Source organism: Pinus tabuliformis, chromosome 2_1, assembly GCF_031772625.1.
Source record: "Pinus tabuliformis cultivar Carrire ecotype Pingquan chromosome 2_1, CPIR1, whole genome shotgun sequence".
Classification (NCBI taxonomy): Eukaryota; Viridiplantae; Streptophyta; class Pinopsida; order Pinales; family Pinaceae; genus Pinus; species Pinus tabuliformis.
This window is the reverse complement of record NC_142299.1, coordinates 122,219,492-122,235,480: the sequence shown is the minus strand read 5'-3', so window position 1 is coordinate 122,235,480 and position 15,989 is coordinate 122,219,492. Positions and strand designations below refer to the sequence as shown.

Sequence of the window (15,989 nt, the reverse complement as noted above, 5' to 3'; positions counted from 1 at the left end):
GCACAGATGCGGAGCCGAAGTACGCGACGCTTGGGGACTATTGGGACGATGCTATGATAGATAAGGTTGTCGAGTTACTCCGCGAATATCAAGATTTGTTCCCGACCAAAATCACGGACTTAAAGGGGATCATTGGCGACTTAGGGATGATGAAGATCACTTTGAAACCGGACGCGAAGCCAGTTAAACAGCGACCTTACCGGTTGAATCCAAAGTATAAAGAAAAGGTCCGCGACGAATTAGACAAAATGCTTGCAGCCGGAATTATTGAACCAGTGGAAGAATCCGACTGGGTGAGTCCCATGGTAGTACAAGAGAAAAAACAGAAGGGCGAAATTAGAATATGCGTGGACCTCAGGAAGCTTAACGACACCTGTGTTCACGATCCATTCCCGACACCGTTTACAGATGAAGTATTAGAGAATGTTGGTGGTCAAGAAGCTTACTCATTCACGGATGGCTTCTCAGGGTACCATCAGATCAAGATCGCGCCGGAAGATAGGAGCAAGACAACCTTCACAACCGAATGGGGCTGTTTTCAATACACTGTTATGCCCTTTGGACTGAAGAATGCGCCAGCGATATTTTTGCGCGTAGTGGTGGCCGCGTTCAAGGAATACATCCACAAGTTCTTGGAGGTCTATCTGGACAATTAGACTGTATTTGGGTTAGTTAAACACCATATAGCAAGCTTACGTTTGATGCTGGATACTTGCCGACGACACCAGATTGCACTGAATCTTAAAAAATGCACCTTCCTTGTCCCCTTTGGAAACCTGCTCGGCCATGTGGTCTGCAAACAAGGCCTGATGGTGGATCCTGCAAAGATTGTTGTTATTCTCAATTTGGAAGCACCGCGAAGTGTCAAACAACTACGCGCTACGTTGGGGCACACTGGTTACTATAGAAATTTTATCAAGAGCTATGCACAAATAACAGCGCCAATGGAAAAACTATTGAAAAAGGACGCTACATATTGTTGGAATGATGATTGTAGGAAAATTTTGGATGTTCTCAAGGAGAAAATGGCATCCGCTCCCATCCTGGTCTTCCCAAAATGGGACATAGAATTTCATGTACATGTACATGTTGATGCGTTGTGTATTGCGCTGGGAGCTGTACTCACACAAGGCGCGGAAGGCATGGATCACTTGATCGCGTTCACGAGTCGACAGCTGTCCAAAGCCAAAAAGAACTACTCTACTACTGAGCACAAAGGGTTGGCAATGGTATACGCGCTCTAGAAATACCGACACTATTTACTTGGCAGGCACTTCAAGATGTACATCGATCATTCTGCGTTGAAATACCTGGTGAACAAGCCTATGTTGGGGGCGCATATGCAGATGGCTGTTACTATTTCAAAAGTATGACTTTGAGGTCATCGTAAAGCCGGGACGCCTAAATGCAAGACCAAATCACTTATCACGAATTGAGACAGGCGAGGAGCCAACAAATTTGGAAGAAGGACTACCTGATGCATAGCTCTTTGCAGTGCACGTCGCGGACGGCCACTTCGAAGATATAATCCATTTTTTAACCACAGGGACTGCGCCAAAGGAATATTCAGTCCAACAGAAGAAGGAATTGGTGGTGCACGCAGCGGACTTTTCTATCATCGCAGGGCACCTCTACAAAATGGGAAACGATGAGATATTGCGAAGATATGTACCTGAATTTGAACGAGGATAGATCCTCGCAGAAGCACATGGGGGGGCTACAGGAGGACACTATGCAGGACGCGTGACGGCACAAAAGATTCTTCGCACTGGGCTATGGTGGCCAACCCTACATCAAGATTCAAAAGCATACTGTCGGGCCTATGACATATGTCAAAGGACTGGGAAACCATCACAAAGGGATGAGATGCCACTCAATCCACAAATGACGCTGCAGCCATTCGAAAAATGGGCAATCGACTTTGTGGGACCAATCAAACCTCAGGGGAAGACGGGTGCGCACTACATCATCACCGCGACAGAATACCTGACTCGATGGGTGAAAGCACAGCCAGTTAAGGACTGCACGGCCGCTACAACTGCGAAATTTTTGTTCAACAACGTGTTGACACGGTTTGGTTGCCCGAAAATTTTAATGAGTGACCGCAGGACGCACTTCCTGAATGAAACCATCAGCGCACTCACCGAGGAATTCCAGGTGTATCATCAGCAAAGTACACCATACCATCCGCAAGCTAATGGGACAGTAGAAGCATTCAACAAAATTCTGGAGACTGCACTGACCAAAGTATGTAACGCGCAGCAAAACGACTGGGACCTACGCATACCTGTCATATTATGGGCATACAGAACCACGTGCAAGAAATTGACGGGTCAGACACCTTTCAGGTTAGTCTATGGCACAAAAGCAGTGATGCCAATGGAATACATCGTACCTAGTTTACGGATAGCAGCCATTACAGGCATGTCGAACCGCGAAGCCTTGGAAGAGAGACTCGTGCAATTGGAAGAACTCGAGGAAGAACGGTTTCTTGTGGGATTCCATCAGCAGGTACGAAAACAGCGCAAGAAAGCCTGGCACGATCGCCACATCAAGTCGTGCACATTCAAGGTAAACGATTTAGTGTTGTTATATGACAACAGGTTCGAAAAATTTCTTAGGAAATTCAAAATGCATTGGTTAGGACCATATGTGGTAAAAGAAGTCACAGACGGAGGCGTGGTCCAGCTAGTCAAACTTAATGGAAAACCCTTCCCAGGAAGAGTAAATGGCAATCGCCTAAAGCCCTACATGAGTGGGCCGGTTGTCTGACTAACTGACCAAAGCACAGTCTTCGCAACCCGACAAGTCGAACAGAGGTGCGGGACTATAAACACAGGTACTAGAAGCCGGCATCAAAGTAGAGAATCAAGTCAAACGCAGATGATTCAGAAGCAGAAATGGAGTAGATCCAAACGATGGCAGCATGGTGCGTTGTGGACCTTTGCGCAGCACAGGCACAGTTGGATGGACTTCATGCAAAGATCGCCACACCAGCAGAGTGACTCGAGGACGAGTCACGATGATTGTGTTGGGGGCCTGTTGGGTAGCGGATCCCCCCATAGCAGGTTTTTGGGGCTTGAAGCCCGAATTTTGGTCAAGTGTAATGTAAAGACCCCGCAAAATGCGGGCGCGAAGCGCAAGAGTCTAGGGTTGTCCGCCCTAAGATAATGTATTTTAATGTAAAGTATGTCGGCCTACCCATGGTCCACGAACCATGGGATTGTATAAATAAAGCACGGCTCTAAGATGTAAGTCATAGTTTTTGGATGATGAATTAGCTCTGAGTCTGTAAGTCCGAGTCTTGGATTGTAGTAGTAGGAAGAGGCTCTGCAGCTGAGTGCACAAAGGCCTGGTAGAGTCCGTAGCTGTATGCGCAAACCCCTGCAGCTAAGTGCGCAGAGGCCTGGTAGAGTCCACAGCTGTGTGCGCAGACCCCTGCCGCTGAGTGCGCAGGGCGAAGTTGGGATTATACTTGAACAAAGAATTAATAAAAGATAAGTTGATTCTAAAATATTGTGTGTCTATGCTTTTGTTATATTTATGCATCTCTTTACAGTTTTATGATTGCGCGCACTTGTTATGAATGTTGAATGATTAATGAGAATATTGGGCCCACACAATTAAGTTGAGATCTGTAATAATAGCACAGTAAGGATAAAGGATCTAGACAGCACCTCTTCGCACTCTTTACAAAGCTGCGCGGAAGCAAGTGCACAAGTTGCGAAGGACAGACAACTGCGTGGAGTAGCGCAAGCGCGCAGGCTCGGTTATCGAACTTCCTAGATTTCATCAAGACATCCCTAGGGTGCGGAAACCTGGTTCCAACACCCTCCCATACTACCTCGGGTGAGACCTCAGTCCGCGCACCGCGAACTATTGCCGAAAGGGCCGGTAGTTTCGGGATTTGTTTGGCTAAATCACTTATGAACCTAGGTTAGGCCCCAACAAGCCAACAATATTCAACTTTGACACCAACTGCTATAAGTTGATCTCGTATCTGCTTAATCTTTGAGCAGAAATCTGCAATAGTCTCTCCATTTTCTAGCTTTAGGAACTTTAGTTTATGTTTTTAAATATCTCTTCTGACTTGTTGCAAACTTCTCATATACTCTGAAAAGTGAATCCATACATTGTTTTGGAGTCATTGCAACTACCATTACCCCCAAGACATTATCCTTCACAGAATCAAATATAATTCTCCTTGCTTTTGCCTTGTTTCTATCAAAAGCAGCACCCCTAGCAATGGAGGTAGGGCGCTCTGGTTCAGAATTGATAAAGTGGAGCAATTCTTGCTCTTTAAGGATGTTAGTGATCCTCATCTTCCAAACATGAAAGTTGGAGGACCCTTCCAATCGGTCTTCCTTCAGCAGTGGAGGAGGAAGCCATAACTCAGCCTACAAATAAACTTGTGTAGATCTGGAAAAATAAGTCTCTGATTTATTCAGAGTCCAAATGCTGCAAGTCAAAGCTCTACACACCCTGCTCTTATACCATGTTAAAATTTTCTTAACTCAAGATGACCGATGTCCTATGTTTCTTTATCAAATAACCCAGATATTGAATTACTTCAATAACAGAATTAAAATTCTGAACTTGTAGCAGTCACATATATAGCTGAAAATATAAACAACAGAAACTAGCTTTTCAAGTACACATGAAATTTTGTTCTTCAAATCAGCATATTGTAAATGATCAAAAACTTATAAGGACACCACAAAACTGAGGTTTTCATCCTTCTAGACACTCAAATTTGCTAGATTTGCTTGTTGTTCTCTTAGATCTGCACTCAGATTTGCTACATTTGTTTGTTGTTCACTTAGATCTGCTAGATCTAACTACCAGATATGAATGTGAGTACTTTAAATTCTTTAGATTTGAATATCAACATGCATAAGTAATTGAAATAAATTGTTAAAATATTCAAACACATCAATACACAAGATTTACCCTAGGGAAACCCAATAAGGGAGAAAACCCCAGCAAAGACCTTCTCACTTTATTGCTCTTGAACAAATTTGCAGGTACAAAACCCTTCTTGAGGGCACTACAATACAGTTCGCTGGGAGAGAGGACGACTGGAGATAAATGAAGCCTTAACTAACTTGAAACTTCTTGCATGCAGGTGCAAATGACTTAGATCAACTCGCCTTGAGCCAAAGATGTCAAATCTGAAGCAACTCGAACTAGATCTGAGCTTGTATGAAGTAGATCTGAAGATTACTTGGTCACACTGCAGAAAAATAGACCAGATCTAGGCAAAATGACTGTTGAACTTTGAATGCTTCTATCTAACAGTTGAGAACTTGAAACCTTGGGCGCTCAAGAGGGATAGGTGCGCCTTGGAGAGTAGACAAAAAACTACAGAAAAAGAACTTGTGTAGCGAATTGCTTTTTCTTAGTCCTTTCATCATTTCTCCTGGATAGAATGGAGTGCCCAGATTTAATCTTGGATTGGCATTGGATAAGCTTCATGATCCTTCTAGAAGACTCCATGGAAGAGGGGTTAACAACTTAAGTTGTTCTCTCTAAACACAAGTGTGCCCCGCCTCCCCCCTCCCCCCTCTAATTTTACATTGACATCTTTAATATAATAATGCCTTTATAAACTTGGGCAAACTTAGGCTTTTAGCCTTTACATCATAACATCTCAACTAGTCACTAGGACTAGGAGTTTACATGACAAACATTTTTACATGACTCAAAGCTTTTACATAGACATTTTATAGCTCTCTCAATCAACATGGTCCATTCACCTGCAATTACATTTAAGTACTTATGTTCAAGATAACAATAAGAAGAAGGTCTTTTCCATGTGATCATTTAGTACTACAACTTGGACACTTGTTGGAGTAAGCCTAGGAGGGGCCAAGTCCTAGGTAGTCACATCACAACAAGCCAAGGAGTCCATCATACCAGTACTAGCTCACAAGACTTCTTCATCCGTCCTTACTCTTGCTAGACTGGATCTTCACTATTTCTCAAAGAGCGCACAAGACATTGCCTTGGATTTTGCACATGGTTCACCAGGCATCCACTAGCAGCTCCTTCATCCTGACTCTTGTCAAAGCTCACAAGGCTTCTACCATCGCCTTGACTTTTGCAATGGCTCACAGGATTTATTGATTCTCCAAATTTTCCCTAGCTAGCCTCAAGGTGGCCATTTAAGGCCTCTCATTGGAGAATGACTTCCGATGCTGCTATTTTCAACAAACCCTTCCTTCTTCCAAGTCACCCCATAATCCATGCCAAATGTCCAAATGAAAAGCAAGCATACGCACCTGATTGCATAATGAATAAAGTACCTTTTGGATTGAATTGCCCGCCTTCCAACATGTGCTCTTGACAAATGAGTGAGGAAACACACAATTGATGCAGATGGTAGAGATAAGAATGGCACGTCACATCGACTACTTAGTGGCTGTCAAGGGTTGCTGGTTGTCGGTTGGAAGAGATGGCTAGGAGAAAAAATCTCCTATGGAGCCACCCACTTTTGGTGAGTAACAAGGCCCAAAGTCTTCCCATCATCCATGGTGTCTTGGGATGTCTATATTATTCCCAAGGATGAGGAAGGCCTTGGTTCAATAGATACTACAACTCAAGGTAGCATTTTGGTAGCTAAGTGGATTGTTAGATCTCTAGATGTTACATCTCGTTAGCAAGTCTTGTTGTGGCACAAATTACTCTCAGCTCAATATGTTGGTAAAACCAAGGGTCTGTTTGGCTTATATGATATCATCCATACTCCTCATAATTTCTAAATTGAAAATTATTTTGTCCTCAAGAGTATTTGGGTAGGTTGGAGAAAGGTGGCAGGTTTAGTTTATTAGCAGATGTCAAGCAACTAAGCTGGGTGGAATTTGGCCAAAAGGTCGCTTTGGAGTTGAAAGTTGGAAGACTCTTGAGTCTCTAATCTTTCTCGCTTCCATGAAACAAGACTCAATTGAAAGAAGATCTTTTTCTAGTGGGATTTGTGGGATACCAATTCTCACTCTTGAAAGGAATGGTACTCTGTGGCTCAAGAGTTTGGAGTGTCTCTTGTGGACTGACTTACTTTTTTGGCAATCATTAGGCTCATCTCACAAGAAGATCAATTCAAAATGAACATTGATATGCCAAGCCCCTTCTCATGTGATTGGGAGTGGAGTTTTAGAAGCCTTTTGAGTCTTGACCCATACGACTCACAAAGACTTTACTCCATTTTGCATTAAAGACATGTATTAAGCCCAATTTCGAATTCTCAGTAGGTTCATTGAATGCTGAGATTTGTTGGATTCAAAGATTGTCAGTTGCAATAGCAAGGGCACAGTTTGAGCAAGGGAGACACCAACAAAAGGGTTTTAGTAGAACACGGGTGGGACTATCAGTGATTTCTAGTTTCCAGTGGAAGGAAGGAGATCGATTTCATCTGCAGAAGAGGAGGCCGAATTTAGCAGTGCGGGTGACAGAGAGGAGCTTGTTTCAGTTTGCCAGTGTCGAATCTATCACCTGGAGGCAGAGTGAGTGGGTCAGAGGAAGTATTGGAGCCAGTTGTACTTGTAGAGGAATTTTCCAAGAGGCAATGTGAATTTTTGAAGCAACCAGTGCAAGTTGTCGGGAGGAGTGTGAGTTGCACAAGGAGGCCGAACACACTTGCAGGGGGAGACTTTTGTGTTTCCAGATCATATTTGTGAAGAGAAAAATATTTTCTGGAGCTTTGCCAATGAGAGGCAAGCAAATTGTAATTCTCAATTTTTGTTGAAGAATAATATTAAACCCTCATCTGCAAAACTTGTTTTCCCCGCATTGGGGTTTTCCAAGGCAAATTTGTCCAAAAATATTGGTGTCAATTATTTTGTGTGTGCGCATAATTTTATAGTTCCTGTATTTATTTGTGAATATTGCAGTAGTGATTTAATCGTTATTTGTTGTAATCAAAATTCTGAAGACAAATAATCTCCAATAGATAGAAGATTAAATTCTAGTAGTTGCAACTAAGGAAATTTCACAAGAGGGAGAAATCGTGGGTGCATAAGTTATCAACTCGACCATTGCTTTCCACCCGTGTTGTGCACCTTTTACTTTTTCTTGATTTTTCCTTATATTACTGCTCATAGATCAAGGGTTAGAGCTTGCTTTGAATGATGTTAATAGTTGTTTTACCCCTTAATTATGAGGCAATACATCGGCCATCGGGTTGGGACATGTTAGGGTTCCTTCTTTTGATGTAATAGGGCAAGCATGTGCCCAAGAACTAGGTGATGGCCATATGAGTGAGGTAGAGCTCATGCTAAGCTTCTGCATGTTGAAAATAGTAGCGAAAAAGGTTCCTTGATTTGTGCCTTAATCAAAGGGACCATAACGAGTTTATCCTTAGCATGCTCAAGTTACCTATAAGTTAGGACGAATTCCGATAATTCAGGATTCATTCCTAAAAGTTAGGACAAGTTATGAAGCAGTTAACTAATGTGCAAAAGTGGAAGCCCGAGTTAATTGCCTTCTAGAGCGAGTTAATTTGGGAAAAGGACAAGTGACTAAATCTCAAGTTCTAGAATTGAGATGAGACGAGTTGCATGAGTTAGTTCAATTCAATTAACTTATCAATCACAAAATCAATTTCTAAAATATAATTTGCCAGATTTAGCCATTCGAATTCCTTAAGAGGAACAAAGGCACAATTGTATTCATTCTTGAGCACGAGTTTTGGGTGTGAGCTTGTGAGAGAGTGAGTCAAGTAGAAGGCTTGTGTGAGTTGATAGATGGAAGAATTGCCTTGGGAATGCGTTAGGAAATAGGAGGAAATTCCTGAGAAAAAGAAGGTTATTTCCAGGATTTGTGCAAGGATTTCGGAGCTCATTCAAGCAAGGCAAGAAGGTAAACAGATCAGGGGTATTATAGATTGTTTCAAGCTTAGTTCAAGCATGGAGATCACTGTATTCTCTACTGGAGCAAGAGTGTTTTGTAAGAGATATATTGCTCATTCTTCTATCAATAAAATTCTCAAGCAAGCAGAGGATTTTCTTAGTTGGGTTCCCAGGAAAAATTGTGTTGTTGAATTGTGTGATGGTGTATTTATTTTTGTTCCTATTCCACTGCAAAATAAGTAAAGAAATTATGTGTCTATATGAAAAGAAATTAGTTTCAGGTTGTTAATATTAGCAGTTGCAGAATTTCATGGATTTTCTACATTGCCCACGTGCTAATTTGTATGTCCCTGGCCATATTTTGCATTTTGATTTTCCTTTTTTTGTTTTTTTATGGCCATGACATGCTATTTCTGTTTCTTTCAATGGAAACAACCTCCCAAGGCAAAGCTCTGAGACTACCCAGGTATGTGGATGTATGGGTGCCAAATCCCAAAGAACCATGGTCAGTTGAACCTCAAGAACGTAGATGAAATAAAGGCTTGTAATGTATAATGGGAAGTGGTAAGGATAACATAGGGATAGATGGAACTACGCTATCTCAATCAATTCTTCACAAGTATTGCCCCTCCTATACCCATTGGGTCATTAGGGGAGGTCCCACTAGACTAGGATCAAAAATTAATCCCCCATTTAAGGTGAAAGAAAAAGATCATGGTCAAAACCCTTTCCTTCTTCAAGATCACCCCATAATCCATATCAAGTGCCCAACAACAAACAAGCATGAACATTTGATTGCAAAATGATTAAAGTTCCTTTTGAGATGAGGCCCACCTTTGTCCATGTGCTCTTGCCAGATGCGTGAGAAGCATAAGGCTGATGCAAGTGGCAGAGACATAACGGCATGTCATCGGTTAATGGTGGCGGTCAGGGGTTGCTGGCTTGGCCGGCTGTCTATCAGGAATAGGAGAAAAGTTTCCTCCTAGGGGTTGCCCATTTGGGTGGGTCACATCCAGAGTTTCAAAGTTTCCACACGCATAACTCATTCCTCCTCTTATTCTATAAAAAAAAGGAGTGCATCACTTCAACATTATTAGCTTGCTTGATTAGAGATATACAAGAGAACTGTTGCTAGAGATTAGCGTGAGGCTATTAATAGTTAGGGTTTTTGCTATTTGTTTGTTTTGCTTCATGAGATTAAGAGAAATTGTTGGTTTTGCATTATAAGACTGGAATAAGCTTATTTGTTGTTTAAACTTTATATTTTACATTTGCAGCATGGGAGAAACTGATTTATTGTAATGCAATCATCTTTCATGTGCAATAGAAGAAATATATGTTTATTGTCCAAAATTTGCATGGAGGTCCGATTTTATAGATCTGATTTCTAGTGTTTTAGTTGTTGATTTATTATACTGATATAATGAACAGCAAGTCGGATGTTCAGTTGATTTAGCATGCTTTAATTTGTACTTTCAGCTCTGATTTTTGTCGGGCTAGTGCTCCCTAGATGTAATTTTCAGTATGAGTCTTGTATTAGATCTTGCCCTAGCAGCTGCTACAATGATCTAACCATTTGACTTGCAGTGCGTACACTCTTGAATGCTGCACTAGAGGTATTGTTGATTGCATATCTGAAGCTATGACAGGTGTTTCCAGAGAAATCAGATTTACAATTTGGGCTGAAACTCGATGGTGCATATCTGCTGCTTTATGAGGCACAAATTTTAACAAATGTTCTATTAGGGTTAAAGGTGTCATCGCTGGTTGCCTCTGCTAAGACAACTTAATTCCAATAGCTTCTTAGTGCCATGAAGTAGCCTATTGATTTCTTATTACTTTCAACTCTTGCTTTGTTTTTCGTAAGCTTTTGCCTTTCATTTGTTCATGTTTCGCAAGTATTTTGATCTAGACAACGACCCTAAGAGAAGTGTCTCAGCTCTCTAAGTTCATGTTATCAATGGAGATGGAGGTTGGGATGCCTGTGCTGCAGCGTTAGAGTCTTCGTATTAAACAATTGTTGACTTGCTGAAGAAGAAAATTGGGAAAATGATGGTTATGTCTCTAAAATGCAGTGAAGTCTTTGAAGTTGCATATTCGTTGATCATCATGTTAAAAGCAAATCCACTGGCAAACCACATCAAGATTTTGATGAGCCAACCTTAACATGTCACCTCATTGGTATCTGGAGTGAGCAGACATTGTAGCAAAAATCGATTACCTTCAGACCTAGCATTTAAGCAAAACGGATGTCCATTTTAATGGTGCAACCCTCCACCTTAGGTTGTGTTTATCAAAGCAACTTCCAAAAAAATAGATTAAGGTGCACATTTTAATAAAAAGGTGATATTTAATGTGCAGCAAATTTTATTATATAAAAACAGATGACATTTCTATGGTGAATGTTGAAGCCATATAGAGTGTCAATGGTCCTCGACGTCTACCCAGTAAACGTGGCATTCAATGCGCAGGAAATTTTATTACATGAAAACAGACGACATTTTTATGGTGAATGTTGAAGCCGTATAGAGTTTCAATGGTCCTCGACACCTACCCAATAACATGGGCAAAGGCAAGAGCTTGTGAAATACTTACGCATATCCGCTAAGAAATTAGCAGAGGAACTCCAGCAATGGTTACAGCATTCACTGGTAATTAAATAAAATAAAAATGACACTTTCAAAATTCAATTGGTGAAAAGGGGGCAAAACTGACTTTCAGCCTAAAAAGCATCTATTGACAACATGCAAAATCAACAAAACTGCGCATTTATAGGTATTCGGAAAAAAACACAAAGCAATAGATTAGGGTTACTTCGACTAAGTGGAAAATGAAGATGGCATGCATACATACTTGGTGATCATCTCAATGTTGTGAGTTTCAGTCCAACCTTTATGAGAGAGGCAAGCATTCTTGTGGGCACAACTATTCTCATGGGTAGAAAGGGCGCTCGGTTGGAAATTACAACTACCCTCCACTCTGAATGCATTTCTAGTAGAGGTGCTGCCATGAGCTTCACATAAAGTGCAGAACATTCTATCTTCCCCATTAACTTTTCTCAGAGAAGCCCAAGGATAAAGCTCCTGCCATTTCTCCTTCCATAACCTCGGGCCCCTGTGTCTCTTCCTCTTCGGTCGTTTGCTCGTATCATACAAAACATCATCATTCTCCTCCTCCTCCTCCGCATTATCATAATCCCTTCCAAGCCCTGGTGTATTGCAATCCACCTGTAAAACATCATTCGTGCTGCCCAATTCTATACAAGATCCCCCCTCCATTGCATTCTCCAACAATGAAGCAGCAGCATTGGTATATAAGTTCACCATGGTGAATTTAAATAGACAAATAAATGTAGAATCCCTGCGTTCATTTATTGATTCATTAAGATGAATTAAAAACGTATTGTCGAGGAATTTTGGCCTCTGACGCTGGAAAGGGAAACTATTCAGATTTTCCGGAAAGGGTCCTGAACTCACCCCAGTGACTTCAGCGGTTTATCATCAATGTGTACATATGTCCAAGCAAATCAAGGCCCACATTTTCCCGCCATTTCCTATGCTGAATACCATCCATAATTGATTTTGACAAAGCAGTTGGTCAACTCATTTATCCATATGCATAATTGTTTTAGAAATTCTCATTACATCAGTCAAATTTTAAGATTTTAGATGTTTTAAAGATTTTTACGGTTGTAAATTGAATTTATTTTGTACGGTAAATAAAAAAATTCAAACACTCTTAAAATTAGATTTCTTCAAAAATTAATTCACCAAATTTTCACAAAAATTTTATCATCCCACCACCAAATTATGCTGTGTGAACACATGAGTGCACTTATAGTTTAATATCTTTTTGGACTTAAAATCATTTGTTATTTTGACCATCAAATGTGATTAATAAATTTCAACTCAATTAATTTAAAAATAAGATTAATTAATATGTTAAATATATTTTAATATATTTAATTAATATATATGTCCACGTAGGGGAGAATTTCGCCATTAATGGAAAATTGTGCTATGTGCTCACATGATTGTAATTATAGTTTTTGGACTTTGATTTTTCATTTGTTATTTTAATTGAAAATGGTTATAAATTTCAACTCAAATTCCAGAAATAAAATTAATTAATATATGAAGTATATTTTAATATATTTAATATATATATTTAAAATAAATGGTAATGGGCTTATTGTTAAGACATTCTATAATGTGAAATCATTAGTTCAAAATGTTGTCGGCAAAAATCTAATTATATTACAGAAGGTACTCTATAATGTGAAATTATTAGTTCAAAATGTTGTGGGTAAAAATCTAGTCATATTAAAAACTAATATGATCAAAACTAGATGTGATCCCAAATAATTTTGATGATTTAAATACGCTTAAATTATGATTTTTAAAACTAAAAATTAAATATAAAATAATCTCAAAAATCACACAACTTAACAAATAAACAAAAATATATATATATATATATATTTCTTATAAAATTTTCTAAAGAAATTAATATTTCACCGCATGGATGTCCATGCGAGTTATGGTTATCATGAATTATGTTCTATAGATGTGAGTTATGGTTCTATGTGAGTTATGGTTATTGTCTTCTCTTTTAAAATCACGACAATGCTCATTACTCCATCGCTTAGTTTTAATGGCTTGGACTACATAAGTGTAAGTGTCTCCTTCTCGAGTCTTTAGGTTGCCTAAAGAATACTCTATGGGACGAGAAAATGTATATAATGTATCAACTTTTTCATTCTACATTCTAAATGTGTGTATATGAGTGCACTTGGTTCCATTACATGAGGTATCTTAACTTTATGTGGGTTAAATATCATATTTTTTTCAATATTATGTTTTATCTTAGAGTTCAAACATGTCTATGTTTTTACATTTTTATATTTAATTTTACAATTTGAAACTAGTTTTTTATTTGTAAATTTCTTTTTTTTACGATTAAAAGTTTGTACAGGCAATTGTTAGTTTCTTTTTGAAACTAGGTTTTTACTTGCAAATTTATTTTTTTTATGATTAAAAGTGTGTACACGTAATTGTTAGTTTCTTATCAAATGGTTTTGTTAATGTTTATTGTTTGCATATTCTTAGTTTTTTATATTATATGCAATAGAAGTTGTTTATTGTCCATATGAGAAGGAGGATTATTTGGCCTTCTTTGCATTCAAACTTTAAAGAATCTCATGGTATTGACGATCAAAATCTTTATCAAAACTTCATTGGTAAGATAAATTATTTGACAAATTTTACTGTTAAATGGCACATTTTAGACAAAGTATATTATGATTGGGACCATGGAAACTTAAAACATAAAAAATATTGATTCTTTAACGAGAAAGGGTGTAAGGAAAATCCCAATATTGCTTAGAAGGATGCATTTCATAGTTTTCTAATCCTTAGTAATAGTTAATAGAGTTGCAGTAAGATGGATCTATGCTAGTGTTATTATGTTGCCAACTTCAAAATTATTGATGAAAGTATAGTTGTGTTGCTCTTTAATATAAACAGTCGATCAAGCTATGGAGTGGTGTATTACTTTGAAGCTATATAATTATGATGGTACAAGTTATTTAATTTTCAATATTTAACCCAAGCTACGATTAGTACTTGAAGTGTTGGAAGATGGTGTGTTCCACCAAGGCTAGAGGTGCCATTTCTCTATCTTTGCTAGACTAACTTAATTCTCATGGCTTCTTATTAAAATATGGTAACTCCTTGACCTCTTTTTCATTTTCAACTCATGTGTGATTCATTTTTTGTTAGCTTTTGCCTTTCCCTTTTTCATGTCTTATAAGTATTTTTTTTCTAGGCAATGACTATCATAGGGGTTTGTAGCTCTCAAAGTCAATGTTGTCGATGGGGATGGAGGTTGGGATGCCTTTGGTGTGGCCATAATGTTTTAAAGATATAGATGAAGAAAAGTGGGAGAAAGATGGTTTTACCTCCAAAATGCAATGGTGCCTTCAAAGCTGTGTATAAATGGTTTTGCCTCCAAAATGCAATGGTGCCTTCAGTTGTGTATTTGTTGCCAATTGTGTTGAAACCGGATACACTAGAAAACCACATCAATGTCTTAATAAGATCAACCTTAATATGTCATTTCATCTATGTTTGACCTAAGTAAATACCACAACAAAGTGGATACAGTGAAATTGAAAGCCTTGAGATTCTATGGGTGTTTGTTAGCACAAAATTGGTTTTGGTTTGCAATGAACCAATCATAGTTTGTAACACCTAAAATTATCAACATGTGACTCTTATGTGATAGTGCTCGATTTGCATTATGCATGGAATGGTGACATCCTTGTGCATGATTACCCAGATAGATGCATCTAGGATTTGTGAAAGAAAGAAAATGATTATTGGCATTCAACATTATTCAATACACTAAACACAAAAAACACTATAAAAATGGTAAGGTATTGCATGATTACCAATATATCTTGTATTATAAAATCAATATACAAAATGCATTTATTGAAATTCATGAAGAAAATAGCATGAATCACGTTGTGACCTTAGTATATCTTGTTATTATTAGATATATGATATATAACTCAAAAGAAATTACAATTGATAGAATATATAAGAGAGAGCAATTATCAGTAAGTATATAATAGAATGGTCTCAGTCATAAATTGACCTCAATTTCAACTTAGGTAATTAACTCTATCTAATCATCATGGTGAGAGCACATAGATATAGTTGTACTCTAATCACAATATTTCTCAGTTGTGCCCTCAATGCATCTCAGTGAACATCCACAAAATACTCTAAATCACAAACGCTTTGGACTTTATCAATTTCATTAGTAGCACTATGAAAGACTTGTGGTAAAAGGATATTTTTTAGCCTTCTTATAAACCCCAAGGGCGTGGATCTAGTGTTTGAGGGTGGTCCATGGATGATGGACAGAGATTATCTCTTCATGGAGCTATGGAATATACTATTTGATATCTTTGAAAAGAGTCCCTCCTTTGTCCTAGAATAAATAAGACTTCTATGTCCCTACATGTGGACTTTTGGCACAACTCAACTTTTACACATATGGGCAATACCTTTAAACTTATCTAATGTAACGCACACATTACTATGTGACCTACTAGTCTAACATGTATAGATCATGACA

General features: G+C 38.7%; 1 protein-coding gene across 2 annotated transcripts in view; it reads right to left on the bottom strand.

Moving 5' to 3' along the window:
* The window catches only part of LOC149199075 (uncharacterized), a 108,711-nt gene extending 96,368 nt beyond the window's left edge, over window positions 1-12,343 (bottom strand). The window contains exon 1 of one of the 2 annotated variants that reach the window (XM_089399359.1): window positions 11,697-12,343. In XM_089399359.1, coding sequence (XP_089255485.1) covers window positions 11,697-12,169 — 473 coding nt within the window. In that variant the 5' untranslated portion in view covers window positions 12,170-12,343. The remainder of the gene's footprint in view (window positions 1-11,696) is intronic. The other variant, XM_089399358.1, reaches the window with a different exon arrangement.
* Between the last annotated feature and the right edge of the window lie 3,646 nt (window positions 12,344-15,989).